Source organism: Balaenoptera acutorostrata, chromosome 13 (genome assembly GCF_949987535.1).
Source record: "Balaenoptera acutorostrata chromosome 13, mBalAcu1.1, whole genome shotgun sequence".
NCBI lineage: Eukaryota > Metazoa > Chordata > Mammalia > Artiodactyla > Balaenopteridae > Balaenoptera > Balaenoptera acutorostrata.
The window spans coordinates 52,839,241-52,855,500 of record NC_080076.1 but is presented as its reverse complement, the minus strand read 5'-3'; the positions used below and the strand labels follow the sequence as shown (position 1 = coordinate 52,855,500).

The window sequence follows — 16,260 nt, the reverse complement described above, 5'->3', positions numbered from 1 at the left end:
ATAGCTTTATGAAATTCCCATAAAAGAAGATGTATTTGTACAACTTTGCTGAATAAAAGAAAGCCAGCGAGGAGATGGGCACTGCTTTTTAACTACTAAAATGTTTATATCTGGATGTTTTAGCAATACAGACAGCTTTCTAATTTTTTAATCCAGAAATTAGATTGCAGGCTCGTTGCCTGGCTGGTCAGGTTGTAGGCCTCTCTGGGGGCCCTGTGGGTTGCTCATTACTGGCTTTGCTTGTGACATGGATTAAAATAAGCTGATTTTTGTTGATTGATTGTTTTACTCATCATAACAAACTTTAAGAGAATATCTTCTAATTTCAAAATTATAATTCATTTACTGACATAAAGATAATACTTTTAGTACCACTGTAAGTTGGTTAAAAAAAAAAAAAAAAATATATATATATGGTTTAGAACATTTCCCTCCATCTTAACATAGAACATTGGCTGGAAACCAGAGCAGAACATGAACAAGAAAACTAAAGATGTGTTTAAACAACAAAATGCCATCAGTGTTTATTATGGTAGATTATAGAAAGAAGGTTTAATTTTTGTGTGTGCAATTAGGCACTGACTGAGGCATTTAGACACCATTGATTATAAAGTGCATTGAGTATAAATTTTGACCCCCCTCAAAGGAATAATTCAACAAAACCCAGGTTTCTTTCTTGGAATCAATCAGCCCCAAAACACGCATAGATGAACACTTATTAAATACTAGTAACAGTCTTTTATTACTTATACTTCTGCAATAGTAATAGCAACATATTATATCACATTTTATCCAAGGACTCCAAAGCCATTGCATCGAGCAATTGGTGTTGGAAGCTCAAGATTCCACATCATGTTAAGTCTGCTTAGTTACAGCACAGGAAATAGATTTCCAGCAATAGACCCAAAGTAATGGTTCAAAGAGACAAGCCTACATTTCTTGTGGTTTGTAATTTTCTGAATTTCCAAATTTGCCACTTGTATCCTATCATACCTACAACATTGACTCCGGGTAAAAATGAACGATTTTTCTTTTTTTTATAGTTCAACAGTCCATCTTTGAAAAGCACATGGTGGAATGTCAGAAGTGGCTTTTCAATAATATACCTTTATACATCATTGATTCATGGAGGGGAACATTTTACACTGGAACGACATACATATATATGTAAAATACGATGGAGCCATATGTTTGAGCACACATACATTTAACACAAAAGCAAAAGTGCACCAATTCACTGAAGGTCAGACTTTCAGTCTTTTTAAAGGAACAAAGCTTTCTGTTTCTATTTTTAAGACAGAGGGTTTAACTCTGTCTTAGAGTTTAACTGAAAGACCCAAGTTGATGTAGTTTAAAACGAGTTTCTGTGGAATCCACGAACGTGCCAGGCCCCCTGGAGTGGGGCCACAGGCCAGTGTGAGAAGCCCACTACATGAGAGGAAGGGGTCCCTGAGCTGCTCTGCTCTTGACTCAGGGCACAAAGCACAGCTCTTCTTGGTCAGGGACCCAGCATGGGCATTCTGGGCGTTTTCATTCTTCTAGGAATTTCCAACACTATTTGAAAAGCAATTTCTTTTTGGACAATATGATTAAGGTTTCTATCTTTCAGTCGAATATGAAACTAAGTTAGCTCTTCCTGTGTCCTTCTTTACTTCGGAGGAGATGCAATATACGTTCATTTTTGGTTAGTTCTGCCGGAAGTTCATTGGCCTGAAAGAAGATAAGATAGGCATGAGTGAATTCCCACAGTTGGTGTGGTTTCAGGGACTCCAAAGAGGGACCCCTGACCCACACTTGCTCCTCCACTGATGAAAAACCCCACTGGACTCAGTCTTTTGTATCAAGGCATTAAAGGTTTTCTTTAAATATATTTAAATATAAATATCACCAGTTACTTTCTTATCTCATTGTTAGTTATTTTTCTTTTTAAAATTTTTTGGAGTATAGTTGATTTACAGTGTTGTGTTAGTTTCAGGGGTACAGCACAGTGATTCAGATATACACACACACACACACACAAACACATATACATATATTCTTTTTCATGTTCTTTTCCATTATGGTTTATTACAAGATATTGAATATGGTTCCCCATGCTCTACAGTAGGATCTTATTGTTTATTTATTTTATAGTTTATAGTAGTAAACTATATACTTATATCTGCTAATATCTGTAGTTTATATCTGCTAATCCCAAACTCCTAATTTATCCTTCCCTCCCTTTCCCCTTTAGTAACCATAAGTTTGTTTTCTATGTCTGTGAGTCTGTTTCTGTTTTATTAGTAAGTTCATTTGTATCATATTTTAGATTTGACATGTAAGTGATGTCATATGATATTTGTCTTTTAGAGTTATTTTTCTATCTAGCCATATCCCTTACTAGGCTATAATCTCCAGGAGGCCAGGGTCCATATCTTATTAATCACTGTACCCTCATTTCCAGCACAATGCCTAGCTTATCGAGTATGTTGTCAATAAATAGATTTGATAACTTATTAGTTTATTATATAAGGCAGTCTGTCTGCTAGGGACTTGAGACTCATCTTTTGATGAGAAGGCAGAGTTAGGAAACATCCAGAGCATAAGACACATGGGGAAGAACAGCTTCAGTGGCCCGACACCCCACCTGATCCAGCCTCACTCTATGTCCTTTCTTTCCACAGTGCTGCTGACACACATTCTGTAAGTGCTTACTTTGTGAGCGAGTCCCTATCTTAAGAAATAGACATTATAGGGCAATGGTTCCCGAACTTTTTAGTCTCAGGACTTTTGTACACTCTTAAAAATTATTGAGGACCCCAAAGAGCTTTTGTTTCTAAATAATTAAAAATGAAAACTGAAAAAAATTTAAGTATATTTATTAATTCATTAAAAATAATAAACCCGGGGCTTCCCTGGTGGCGCAGTGGTTGACAATCTGCTTGGCAATGCAGGGGACACAGGTTCGAGCCCTGGTCTGGGAAGATCCCACATGCCGCGGAGCAACTGGGCCCGTGAGCCACAACTACTGAGCCTGCGCGTCTGGAGCCTCTGCTCCGCAACAACATAGGCCGCGATAATGAGAGGCCCGCGCACCGCGATGAAGAGTGGCCCCCGCTTGCCCCAACTAGAGAAAGCCCTCGCACAGAAACGAAGACCCAACACAGCCAAAAATAAATAAATAAATAAATAAATTTTAAAAATAAAATAAAATAAACCCATTACAGGTTAACATAAATAACATATTTATGAAAAAGAACTAAATTTTCAAAAACAAAAAAGTTAGAAGTGTAGCACTGTTAACAGTTTTGCATATTTCTTTACTGTGTAGCTTAAAAGGAGACAATTGGATTCTTATATCTGCTTCTGTATCCAATCAATTATCTTAAATCTAAATTGCCATGTGGAATTTGAAACCACATCAATGAATTTTTCTACTCTGTTGCATTAAAATCCATAGGTCTATCTATCTGCAGGTGGATTTTTTACCTATGCATGTTTGTAACATCATGTACCGGCCATTTAGAAAATAGTAGCTCACTGAGTTATGCAGATCTTCCAAATGTTGACACATTTCATTATACAATCCTCAAAGCTCACATCATTCATTAATATTATCACTGATTCATCAGAAAAGCTACAGGTATCGGGAAGCTGTCAGGCTCATGTGATGGATACAAGTCCGTTCTTTCAAGTAAAAGTGGAGATCCCCTCAGAAAGTGGCTGGATCCCTTTGCAATTCAAACAATTGCTCAAGTGCTTTCCCTGAGACAACCATGTGCTTCGGCCTACAGCAGAAGTGCTTGGTGCAAACTTCGAATTTTGTTACAGAGTAAAAAGACATACAGCAAGGGTCAAGGTTTCATAAAATTAAAATTGTTTACTGCTTCATCAAAGACATTCTTAGGTAAAACTGGTATTTTTATAAAATAATCTACAACGTGTAAAATAACTTAGAGGTTTGTAAAATCGTTTGCCACTACAGTTTGTGACCCTGCTTTGATGTGTGTTAAGGTGCCAACAGTTTCATCCGCCATTGCCTTTGCACCATTATGGCAAATGTCAGCACAGTGAAAAAGGGCAAATAGTGTCTCTATATTATTAAGAATATTGTTTCGACCTATTAGAACCCTTGAAAGGGTTTTGAGGACACCCCAAGGGTCCACGGACCACACTTTGAGAACAGTTGTTACAGATGAATAAAAGGATGTTCTTGGAATTCAGGGGAGGCAATTAAAGGGTAGAAAGGCAACCAAATCAGGGAGAGAACTTGGATGTAGTTTCTTTTTTCCCTGCAGTTAAACGCGGAACCCTGGCTGCTCTATCTGAAACCCTGATCTTAGGTGAAGCTCCTGCAATCCCTACCTTCTAGGCTGGATCCTGCTCCCTGACCCCCACCTACTGCCTGGGACCTCACTTGCTGGGAATGATGAGTTTGCCACAGTGGCCTGCTGTGCAGCATGTCCTGCAGCTGCACCCCTGCCCACCCAAAGGACCCTTGATGCTGGTGCTGGACTGACTCTAACAAGAGGTGCTATTCGATGCTGCTTTAGACCAGAGACCCCTCTGTGGGATTAATTCTAGTATTAGCTTAGTTCCTGCAGGAGCAGATGTTGTACAGGCCTAATGCCTGGGGCTAAGAATAATGCCCCTGGAGAACGGACCTGAGCGCCATCCAGTCTCAGAGTACCCTCAGGAAGAACTAACTGTTTTGCATCGGTTACTGGTCCTTGGTGACAGGCTGGCAGGTAGCCAGAGGATCCTCTACAGTCAGGAAGAGGAGTGGATCTAAGAAGCTGCACCTCTGTCTACAAGCTTGTTAAGTTACAGTGTGGTGACCATCTCCATGAATGTCCATATCCATTACCATTAAAATAAGCTTTATACTCTCAAACTGTGTTGTTTCAGTCAATCACATCACTGTTCTGTGTGTCATCCATATAGTTTTAAAAACCTGGTCTCACTCCTCCTCTCTCAGGAGGGTCCCCACCGAATTCTCAAGTTGCCCAGGTTACGATGGCTAGCGCCCAGGATAGCCCCTAAAGGCCATCTTATTCGTTATGGAGCAGGACCATAGGTCCATAATCACGACCCACAGCATCACACCACTCTCTGTCCCCACTGCTCCTGGGAGAAGATGTGTTCTGAGTCCTCAGTTGGGGGTATCAGGAACATGGGATCCCCACACCCATGGGGATAGCTACAGGGTGGGGAGAGGTACTGGGCCATTGGGTACCCTCTCCTCTGGCATCTGCCCCAGAGCAGAAGTCCTGGAGCCTCTAGAGCAGAAAGGTGCTTCTGTACTAGCTGAAAAGTGACTCTCTCCAGGAAGCCTTCGATAGCATTCTTCACTTCCTGCTGACAGCCCTTGTCACTGTGTGTTGCAATTGCTTGTTTAATTATCTTTATTCCCTAGTAAACTCTGAGCCCCATGAAGACAGACACTATGTGAATCTCTTTCACTATTATCTCCCCAGAGACAATGTTCACAGCACAGTGCATGGCATCTAGCAGGCACTCAATAAGTGTTTGTTGGATGAATGAATAAAGGTCAAGGATACACCCTCAGGAGTCCTGAGTGGCTGCTGGAATCCCAACACCCTTGCTTCTGCAGCTGCCTCTGAAGAGCCTGGCTTCTACGGGCTGCCTGGCGTGCAGGCGGGCAGCTTCCTGGCAGCTACTGCCGGCTCTCCAAGGGCTTCTGCAGGATGAAACTCCAACACAGGCAGCTACACAGACACTCCAAAGACCAGCATTTTGGTCACTGGAAATTCCCCATAACCATTATTGCTGAGATTCCACGAGACACACAAGGAATTGCATCTTTCAGTTTCTATGTAAAGAAACTGCCTTAATTCAGTACCGGGTGGCTTAGCAACGAAGACTGATCTTTTTAGGACATCTGTGTCCAAGGTGCAAAGAGAAGAGAGCAATTGTGATTTCAGCGGGCTTATCACACAGCCAGACCAGCTAATGGAAGACAAACCCATGTATCTCAGGAAGAAATAAACAGAGATGTTGTCTTCAAGCAGTTCAATGGTAGGAACAGGGGAAGTAATAATTCCACGTGCTAAGTGGAATGAGAAAAAGCGGCTCTTGGCATGTTGTCTAATTGCACTTCTTAATGGTTTCTTTTAAAAATATCATGAAATGTTATCTGATTTTGGTTTTATTATTAATAAAATCTAACACAGTAATAGATGCTTATAAAAATTCAAACACTATATAAGTATAAAGTAAAAGTTGCTTTTCATACTCTCCCCTGTTAATAAGTCCCCACCATACTTCCTCCTTCAAAAGTCAGTAGTTTCAGTGTGCTTCCTCTAGACCTTTCCTAGGCTACTCTCCCACCCCGAGTCTCTACATGTGACTGCTTATGCAGATGTTGAGTAGGAGGAAATACAATGACAGTCATTTTTTACTGGGCATCCTCCCACCTCCAAGTTTGGCTTAATTGAAAACTAAGAAAAATTTTGAGCTATAAAAAAATATGGGTTGGTTTTGCTCAACTATACTTCAATTAAAAAAAATATGGGTTGGTTTTGGAACTGTGGGGCAAAGTCCTGTTAACAATATAAAAAGCAACATCTTCCCCATGAGGTCACCAAATAGAGCACAGGCAATTCTCAAGGGACCAGTATCCAACTCACGGAGGATGGTGATTAAACTACCGGAACGTTGACATTTTTAGGACACTTCTCTGATGAGAGAATACTTATAACCTTACTCCCCACAACCGCTGCCCCCTACCCCCGCCCCACTGTTACCTGAAAATCATTGATAATATAGGGGTTTTAGTATAATCCTCTGGGTCCAAATGTACTGCTCACTCATAACCTATAATGACAACATTTTATGCCCTTACTATGCCCAAGGATGAGGATAGTGACTGGAGCCAGAGATGCTGTCTTGGCTTCAGCAGACGCTGCCTTATCTCTTTGCACAGGCGCCTGATGGAGGGAAAAGATGACTAAGACGGTACCTTGTTTCTCAGGGCTGGGTCTGCCCCTGCTTCCAGGAGCAGCGCGACTGCCTTAATATTTCCGCTGAGCACAGCCACGTGGAGTGCCGAGGTCCCGTTCTAGGAGAAAAGGACAGTGTGTGTCAGGAGAGAGCTCACAGGCATCAGCACGCGGCTTGGCTTTCCTCACGGACCAGCCTGCCTGATGAGACTGTAATGCTAGAGCCTTGCTCATCCTTATCTTCCCTTTTCCAAGTCACATCGGCACCTAGTACAGTGTCCTCAGGGACACCGTGTATGGTCAGTATAAATATTGCCAATAACCTTTTGCAAGTGAAATGAGGCATCTGCCCAGCGTGTACATGACTTCATGCTCACTTGGTCTGTTGTGGAGGCATCAGAACTTGCTGTGGGAAAAACAACAATGCTACGTCAAACATTTTTTTTCCTTAAGGTCTTTGTGCTTTTGGTGAGCACACTTCTGCAAGGCTGGAGGAACAGCCTGCTCACCTACGGGCCGAGTTGTCAACCCAGCTGTACACGCTCCACACGCGCAGGTGGGCAGGAGAGCGACTGGGAGCTACACGGCTTAAGAGTAAGAGTAGGTGCGTTGAGGACCACCCCCGACCCCAGCCTTGAGTTGAAGCATTTCTGGGTACTGAGCGGTCTAGTGGATAGGTTGCTGACATTTTATGGAATTTACTGCAAATATTTATTGACATAAGGAAGCAGCTATGTGCAGCGTGTAGCTGGATTCTGGAAGGGGAAAAGAGAATATAACAAACCCAATATAAGAACGATGGGCAGTCACAAGACATCTGTTCTAGAAGGTAAATATGTCTGTGAATAGTACCTAAATGCAAGCTTAGTTTTCAAATTAACTACTTCATATATATACGTAAAACACTTTCTGATCTTGTAGGCAGGTTAAATTTCATACCCAGAGAAAAACTCCAGCAAAGTAGCCATTTTCCCTGTTTGCTTTACCATGTTTGCCATGTGCGGCAATACAGTAATCTGGTAATATTTCACTTATCAAAAGCTTAACTGACTTATCAGTGTTGCCAAAGTGCAGTGTGGCTAAGAATAAAAAACCAAGCCAATGGGCTTCCCTGGTGGCGCAGTGGTTGAGAATCTGCCTGCTAATGCAGGGGACACAGGTTCGAGCCCTGGTCTGGGAAGATCCCACATGCCACGGAGCAGCTGGGCCCGTGAGCCACAACTACTGAGCCTGTGCGTCTGGAGCCTGTGCCCCGCAACTGGAGGGGCCGCGATAGTGAAAGGCCCGCGCACCGCGATGAAGAGCGGTCCCCGCACCGTGATGAAGAGCGGCCCCCGCTTGCCGCAACTAGAGAAAGCCCTCGCACGAACCGAAGACCCAACACAGCCAAAAATAAATAAATAAATGAAAAACCAAGCCAAAAAAGAGCCGCCTGCAACACGACTAGATATTACGAAGTCCACTTCTGAAGCTAGTTTCTTTTATTCATAGAGAATTCATTTTCACAGACTTTATTCTTACTTTCCAAACAATTTTTACGAGTACAACGTACAGCTTTTTTGACTCGCAAGCTCATGGAAGATTAGAATTAGCTCACTGGGGCAAGAGAGAAAGGCACACCAACAGCAGCTCCGTATCAGCTGACAGCAACAACGGAGCCTAAACACATAAAGATCAGACAGAAGGCATCCGAAGGGCAAGTAGACTTCAGATACATCAATAAATCCAAAAAAGTGCTAAACTACTGTCCCAAGTTTAGAACAGGTCTGGTGTCCTCTACTTAACAAAACACTAGAGCGTATACCAGGAGTCAGCAAACCACAGCCCGCAGGACAAATCTAGCTCCCCCCTCCCCCTGTCCCGCCTGTTTTTCTACATCCTGATGAGCTCAGTATTTTAAAAATGTAAAAAAGAAGACTATTTTGTGACACGTAAAAATATAAAATTTTAGAAATACAACATCCATAAATAAAGTCTGATTGGATGCGGCCACACTTCTGGCTGTTGCCGTATTTTCTATGGCTGCTTGCTTTCTGCAATGGCTGAGTGGAGCGGTTCCAACACAGACTGTATGGCCCACAAAGCCTAAAATATTTGCTACCTGGTCCTTTATTGAAAAAGACTGCCAACCTCTGGTAGATACTCCAGTTGAGAAATATTTTAATCCAAAATGATTACAACTTAAAAAAGGAGTTTTGGGGCTCTGTTTTCTGGAAGACCCAGCCCTCCAGAATGACACATTTTCTGACGTGTCCACATGTTTGAGGCTTATTTCATTCCACCTAAGGTAACAATGTGGTTCTTTGCCCCAGATAATGAAGAGAAGGAATGTGAGTTCCTATCCCTCATGTTTTCTGGGACACAAATCACGTGTTTCATTTGTGGAGGATTTCACAAATCTTCCAATGATATATCAATATGGGTGATTTCCAATTTAGCAATTTCAGTACAATTGTTTAATTTTTTTTCCCCCTAGAAAACTAGGTACCTACAGACTCCGGTTCACTCTTTTTATTACCTTCCCATTTCTACCAGTGCCCAGGAATCTCTAACATGGACAAGTTGTAGGCATGTTCTCTCAGGAATACAACTAACCATGCAAATGGTACCCAGATTCTACTGCAGTCCCCAGTGTGGACTTCTTAAATTTCTAACCTCTCTCTTTTACAGGGTGGTAAAATTTTCTCTGTAGGTCTTACCTTCAAAATACCGAGGGTGGGTGAGAATTTCAGCAACTCTTTTATAACATCATTATACCCTTTGTTGGCTGCTTTCAGTAATGCTGTTGTACCATCCTTTACAGAGAGAGAAAAAGAAAAGTTGATTATTAACATATGTGTGTGTTGGATAATAATAAAATGTTGGTTGAGAACTGGGAATGTGCTTGTCAGAAGGAGGCAAAATGTGTAAACTAAAGTACAGGCCTGCAATGTCTCTTAATCTAAAATCATTTTAGAGCATATTAAACAGTTAATTCTACGTGAAAGGATACCAGACAAAATATGTGACTTATTACATTATCTTCGAACCCTGCCATCTGGGAATTCATGGTCTTCTAGTCCCTTAGAATATTGGGTACAGGAACAAGGGGAATTTCAGGAGGATATTTTTAGAACATAGATGGACTAAAGAGGCATTCTCTGCAGTTCATGACTTAGAAATTAATTGTTGAACTGTTTTTTTTTTAAAGTTTTTTTCACTGTGCGGCTTGTGGGATCTTAGTTTCCTGCCAAGGATTGAACCTGCGCCCTCGGCAGTAAAAGTGCGGAGTCCTAACCTCTGGACCGCCATGGAATTCCCAGTTGAACTGTTTTTAATGATTTAAATAATTGTTGAACTGTATCTACTGTTTTAAAATTTTAAATTGCTTTTCTTTTTGCCTTCCCGTGTATACAGCCTTGCTCTAGTCTTTCCTGGGTACCTGCCTGCCTGTGGTAGTGGTGATGGGGGGAGAGTAGGAAGGGGATAGATTGAAATCTGTTAAAAAAGAATGCAAAGACAAGTTCAAAAATTAATATTAAGCTCTGTCATCCTTTTCTGGCCTGAGAAGAGATTTTTCCAATTCCCCCTTTCTCCTACTTTCACGCATCAATTTCTGTATTTGGAGGATTTTGCTCACAGAGTTCTCCTGTAGTAAAGGAAACACCCCAGGCTGCTCTAAAGGTTTGGCTGGAATCAGGAGGAAGATGAGAATAGAGGGTTTTTCCTTTCTGACTTCAGAGATTGTGGGAAGGAAAAAAGAGAGAGTGGGAGAGAGGACAGAGAAGTGGTCAGGAATGTGTCTTTTGGTTTCCCCCTTTGTGGGCTCAGACTTGGAGAGTAGACGGGGTCACACAGGCAAGGGTAATATTAAGGGCAAAAAGGCCAGATACTGTAAAAAAAAAAAAAAAAAATGAAGTGACCCCAACAGAGGCTAAGTGGAGGCCAATGGGGGATGTGGTGTGGGGGTCTGCAGCTCGGGGAGCCGGGGCACCGAGGACCCCAAACCACAGACCCCGCGAGCCAGCTGCACTGTGGCCTGGAGGCCAACAGGAGGCGCAGCGCCAGGCAGACCAGCAGCCGCTGGGGGACACATCCCCAAGGGCAGCCGAGGCCTGAGTCTCCTACCTGGTCCTCCCGAGTCATCCAGAGGTCAGCCCAGGGGGAGGAGGATCTCAAGGAATTCAACATTTTCCCCTTAGAGGGACTGAGCAGCAGTTGCTAGGTTTCAACTGATTCACACCTTTCCCTTGTTTTCCTGCTGAAGAGCAGGAGGAGGTTGGGAGACAACCCCGGTGAGGAAGAGACAGAATAAAGCTGCGTCTCCTCCGCACGTTTCGGCTGAGTTAAACTCGGAGGTCAAGGCTTCAGTGGAAGGCGTCCCCATCCGAGCCCGCGCGCGCGGCGGTCCTCGCACTCACGTGGCGGGCGGCGTCGCGGTCGGCTCCGCGCAGCAGCATGACCCGTACCACCTCGCTGTGGCCCATCTGCGACGCGATCCACAGCGGCGCCGTGCCGTCCTGCGGGGAGAGGACACAGCATCCACGGACCGGCGGGTTACGCCCGGGGGAGGGCTCCCAACGGCCCACGACGAGGCTGACTCTAACCCACGTAAGTACGCTGGCATTTGGCAGTGCCCGGACTACTTGGGTTCAGATCTTGGCTTATAAAAGCCATTGCACGGCAGGACCTTTCACGGCCGAGAGTGCCGCGGGGCTCCAGGGAACACGCGTGGGAAGCGGCTGTGTTGCAGGCATACCAAGCAGAACCAAATTCGACAAACCCGGGGAGAGGCCAGCCTGTCCTGATTTTTGCCCAGACTCTGCCTGTTTGCTTTACGGGTGGGTTCTCACAACACACCCTGCTTCGTGGGGCCCCCGCATTCCTACAGGAGAGGGGGCGACTTCCTCTGAGGCCGGTCTGAGGGTCAGAAAGCTAAAGACATTGCTCCCACTCTGCTCTTGCGTCCAGAATCCCCCCAAGCCATGTCATTCTCAGGCACCATAATTTTATGCAGGATGTGATACTGTGTCTTCTGGGGGCTGCCGCACAGTGCCCAGCTACAGCAGGTTGATAGTTTTGGTAAAACTTGCTGTGTATTATGTGCCCAGTGACCCTTTTTCTGTGAACACTGGGCCATGAAGCTGAGGTATGTTGCTCCAGAGAAGAAGAGGTGAAACATCCAAGGGACAGAGAAGGAGTTGACAGGAAGGAGGGTGGTTCCTGCTGGACAGAAAGGAAACTAGAAAACTCTTCTAGTGCAGGAGGGAGGCACTAGAGAGCGATGGGGGAGGCAGGGTCATGAGTGTCTATGTTTTCCTCCTGCTCTGGGTTGAATCTGGGTTGGGTAAGCTAGGGTGCTAGAAACACCCAGATAAATTAGAGTGAATTCCAGATAGGAAAAAAGGATTTTCTCCTGTTCTTGGAATGAAACCCAGGAACACTGCAAGCCCCCTAAGGAGCTCTGCGCTTGGCTGGTGCCTCACAGGTAGAAGAGAAACGGCCGTGGGAGTCGGCTGGACCCATGTTGGACACGCCCCCAATACCCCAGGCCCACATCCCCCCAAGAGTCCCTGCCTGCCTGCCTGTGGGAAATCAGAAGTGCTGGCTGAACAGCGGCCTGGAGTAAGCCGGGGTTGGGGAGATAAGGCCACGGGACGTCAGGGACATAGATGATGGCAGGGCCCGCATATGGTGGACCAGCTGCACCTTTGGGGACCAATGCAGATGCTCAGGGACCAGGGAGGCTGACAAGCCAGCACAAGAAGCAGACATGAGCATCCCCACCCCAACTCCAATGCCAGGGTGATAGTATGACCTCTGAGAACTTGGGTCACCTGGAGAGAAGGTCAGGAAGAGGGAGAACCCAGAACTGACTAACCTTAACCTCAAACGCAATTAAGGTAATGGGACCCAAAGAGACTGCCTTAGTCGGATAAGACTGAATTATTCATCAGTGGGACTGCGGGCTGAAGAGCAAGATGATTCAGGTACAGAAGCTAAAGTTTCACTTTCTGCTGGAGGATATCATTTCAACTCCAGTGTACCACCTGCAGCAGGCACAGGGTCACTGCCCACTGCTGTCCTGGCAACGGGACAGAGGACCAAGACCTTTGGGTGGGGTGATGGCAAATCAGGAGCCTAGAAGGATCTGGGGGAAATCCAGCTGGCTACAGCCCAAGGGCTGTGGGCAGGGCCCCGGGAGACCAGACAGAGAGTCTGGGCTCCACAGAGGATTTTCCTGGGCTCAGGTGCGGATGCACTTTCCCCTCCTGCCCGCTCTGGGTTCATCTGTTCTTTGTCATCACCGCCAGAGGGCAGGCGAGGAAAGGCAGCCAGCAGGCTGCTCCCCGTGCTTTCCAAGGGTTTGGTTGTTTTTAAATTCTATTAATTGACACTAACATGTGGGAAAGTGCTGAGAGGTGCTATATTAGCAACAACTATTAACATCATAACAGTAATGTTTCGATATTTTATCAAATGTTATCACCTTAATTGCAATAGTCACAGTAGGTGGAAAAAGAAGTCACCACTTCCTGGTTGTGAGAATTTAGGGAAATCCCTCTGAGCCTCATCCCCTTCTGCGAAAACATTAGCCTCACAGAGATATTGGTGAAGGAGAAAACATACAGAAATGTGCTAAGCACAAGGAGTGGCCAACAGATGCTTAGAAAATGGATCTGAATATTATTTATCATGAAAAACAGTAAGTAATTTAATTTGTACTTTTGTCTACAAAGCATTCCATGTGCTTTATTTAACTTGATTCTCCCAGTTACCCTGTGAGATAACTGATAGATCAGGTAGGAACGATTGGGAAAATGAGATTTGGGGGAAACCTGTGTATTTCCTTGCTGGTGCTTACTTCTCCAAAGCTGAGTTTTGAACCCAGGAAGTTGAACGTGAATTAGAGAACTCTTGTCAGATCCAATTACTTATCAGTTGTTTATCTAGTTTGTGAAGAGGAGAGGTTTTCCTCTTCCGTACACCTCAATTTCTGCTTTGTCATATATTTTCCTTCTATTACAATAGTCAGAATCTTCATTGTGAAGATGGCTTCATAATAAAAATGAGGGCAATTAAGTCGATCTAGCTTCTTTTTTGTAGAGCTTTGGAGAGAATCGGAGTAGGAACAACATCTGAAAATATTTATGTAAGTTTTAAAATACTTCTTGACAAAAATATACAGTTTTAAAGTATATTAAATCAAAGAAATTGTCATGAAGTAGAAGTTACAATCTCAGCCGCACTTTTTTTTTTTTTAAGAAATAGAACATTTAGCTTGAAGAAGATGGGATTCACCTGGGTTATGACAGCTGTTGTTTACTATTTGTGTGCATGACAAGTGGAAAAAAATTTAGACTGATTTTGCATACCAAGTGGTACACTGGCTCAATGTAAGAAAGGAATGATAAGGAGGGCTGGTTAAAGACTAAATGAGCTGATGAGGTAGTAATGAGTTCCCCACGCCTGGAGAGGTTTGACAGTGGCTGATTACCAATCAGCTTCTAGCACCTGATGGATGGTTAAATAGGGGACTTTTGCAGTTCCTTCCAGCTCTGTTATTCCCTCATTCCATTTGAGATAATATTTTCAAGTCTCCTCTAATATATATATATTTTAATTATTATTTTATTTATTTATTTTTTGGCTACGTTGGGTCTTCGTTTCTGTGAGAGGGCTTTCTCTAGTTGCGGCGAGTGGGGGCCACTCTTCATCGCAGTGCGCGGGCCTCTCACTGTCGTGGCCTCTCTTGTTGCGGAGCACAGGCTCCAGACGCGCAGGCTCAGCAATTGTGGCTCACGGGCCTAGTTGCTCCGCGGCATGTGGGATCTTCCCAGACCAGGGCTCGAACCCGTGTTCCCTGCATTAGCAGGCAGATTCTCAACCACTGCGCCACCAGGGAAGCCCTCCTCTAATATATTTTTATAGAGAGGTCACAGCATGAGATGGAGTATATGATGTGACTTGTATTAGAGACTAAATTTTATTTGGTCTTATTTAGGCTCCTAAAGATGATTTAGAAAAAAGAATATAAACCATAAAGCCATTCTCTCCCATGGCAATAAGTATATTAAGTGGCACTAGCTCTTTGCTTCTACTGCCTTCCAGTACCTATACTTAGGCTACTTCACCTGCAGGCTCGAGCCAGACAGCAAGTGCTGAGGACCAATTCTATTCTAAGTTGGGGGTTCAAGAGATTATAAGGAACCTCATCAGTAACACAGGGGGTTGAATATGGAGACACCTTTGCTACCGGCCCTGGAGCCCATTTCTCAGTACTGGGTCCCTCTATTCTGCGTCCTTGGTCCAGCAAATGAATCTGTAAAAGATGTCACTAGATGCCTGCGTTGCCCACACCCTGAACCATTCTCCCAGCCACGAGTGATGAGACTGAGGATGGGCAGGCCAGCCAGGCCACTGTGGCCTGGAGGGCAGGGATGAGCTGCGACAGTGACATGGCTACGCCAAGAGCCTGGGGGTCTGACCTGTAAACTTGGGGACCGCATACAAGATACGAAGGCAGAGGAAGCTGATCAAAATGGAAAGGAGTAGGGAGAGAGAAAGAGAGGAAAGAAGGGACTTTGAGATGACAGAGACAACTTGGCTTACGAGGGAAAGAGAGCAGCCTAGATTTCTGACGAGTTTTCTATTCCAGGAAGGCCTGGATGGAATAGAAATGATAATACCATACCTAACATTTACTAGGTACTCGGTTTATACTGGCCACTGCATGAAGAGTTTTGCAGGGATTATTTATTTTTTTTAATTCTCACAGTATTCCTACAGCAAAGGCACCATTGTTATCATGGTTTTACAGTTGAAAAAAAATGAGATTCAGGGAGAGAAAGCGATTTGTTCAAGGTCATACAGTTCATAAGCAAAACTGGGCCTGTGTTTCTTTTTCTTATCCATATCCCTGTAACTACCAAGTTGCTCACTTCCCCCATCCTCAGTCCCAGCCCCGAGACCTGGCTCTGGCTTCCTAGCTGGCTCTTAGAATCCTCCTGTCCTGCTCAGGAGCCTGCGCTGTATCGGAGCCTTTTTCCAGTTCCCAGTCGCTGATCACCATGCCCTGCGGCCTTCCAGGACTTATGGGCACTCTGCCCAGGCCACAGGGTGCCCTCTGGCAGTCAACACGGCTTTTCTGAGAGTAGAGGGCATGCAAGCAGCAGGGCCTCTCTACTGTGGTCTGCTCCCTTCTCGGAACCCTCAGGACACTGCACCCATCTGCTGACTCTATGTTGCCCGTTGCCCACCACTGGGTTGCCCTCCAAGCTTACAACCTGGGAGAAAGGATACTGTCTGGGTCCCAGCATCTCTGCATACGAGTCCAAAC

The 16,260-nt window shown here is 44.5% G+C and overlaps 1 protein-coding gene across 7 annotated transcripts in view; it reads right to left on the bottom strand.

Annotated features, from left to right (window-relative positions):
* Positions 1–1,250: 1,250 nt before the first annotated feature.
* Positions 1,251–16,260, bottom strand: part of ANKRD29 (ankyrin repeat domain 29) — a 62,753-nt gene continuing 47,743 nt past the window's right edge. For 6 of the 7 annotated variants that reach the window (XM_007197618.2, XM_057527187.1, XM_057527186.1 and 3 more), the window contains 4 exons: positions 11,342–11,440; positions 9,641–9,736; positions 6,962–7,060; positions 1,251–1,710 (listed from right to left, as the gene is read on the bottom strand). In XM_007197618.2, the coding sequence (XP_007197680.1) occupies positions 1,627–1,710; positions 6,962–7,060; positions 9,641–9,736; positions 11,342–11,440 (378 nt within the window). In that variant the 3' untranslated portion in view covers positions 1,251–1,626. The remainder of the gene's footprint in view (positions 1,711–6,961; positions 7,061–9,640; positions 9,737–11,341; positions 11,441–16,260) is intronic. The other variant, XM_057527185.1, reaches the window with a different exon arrangement.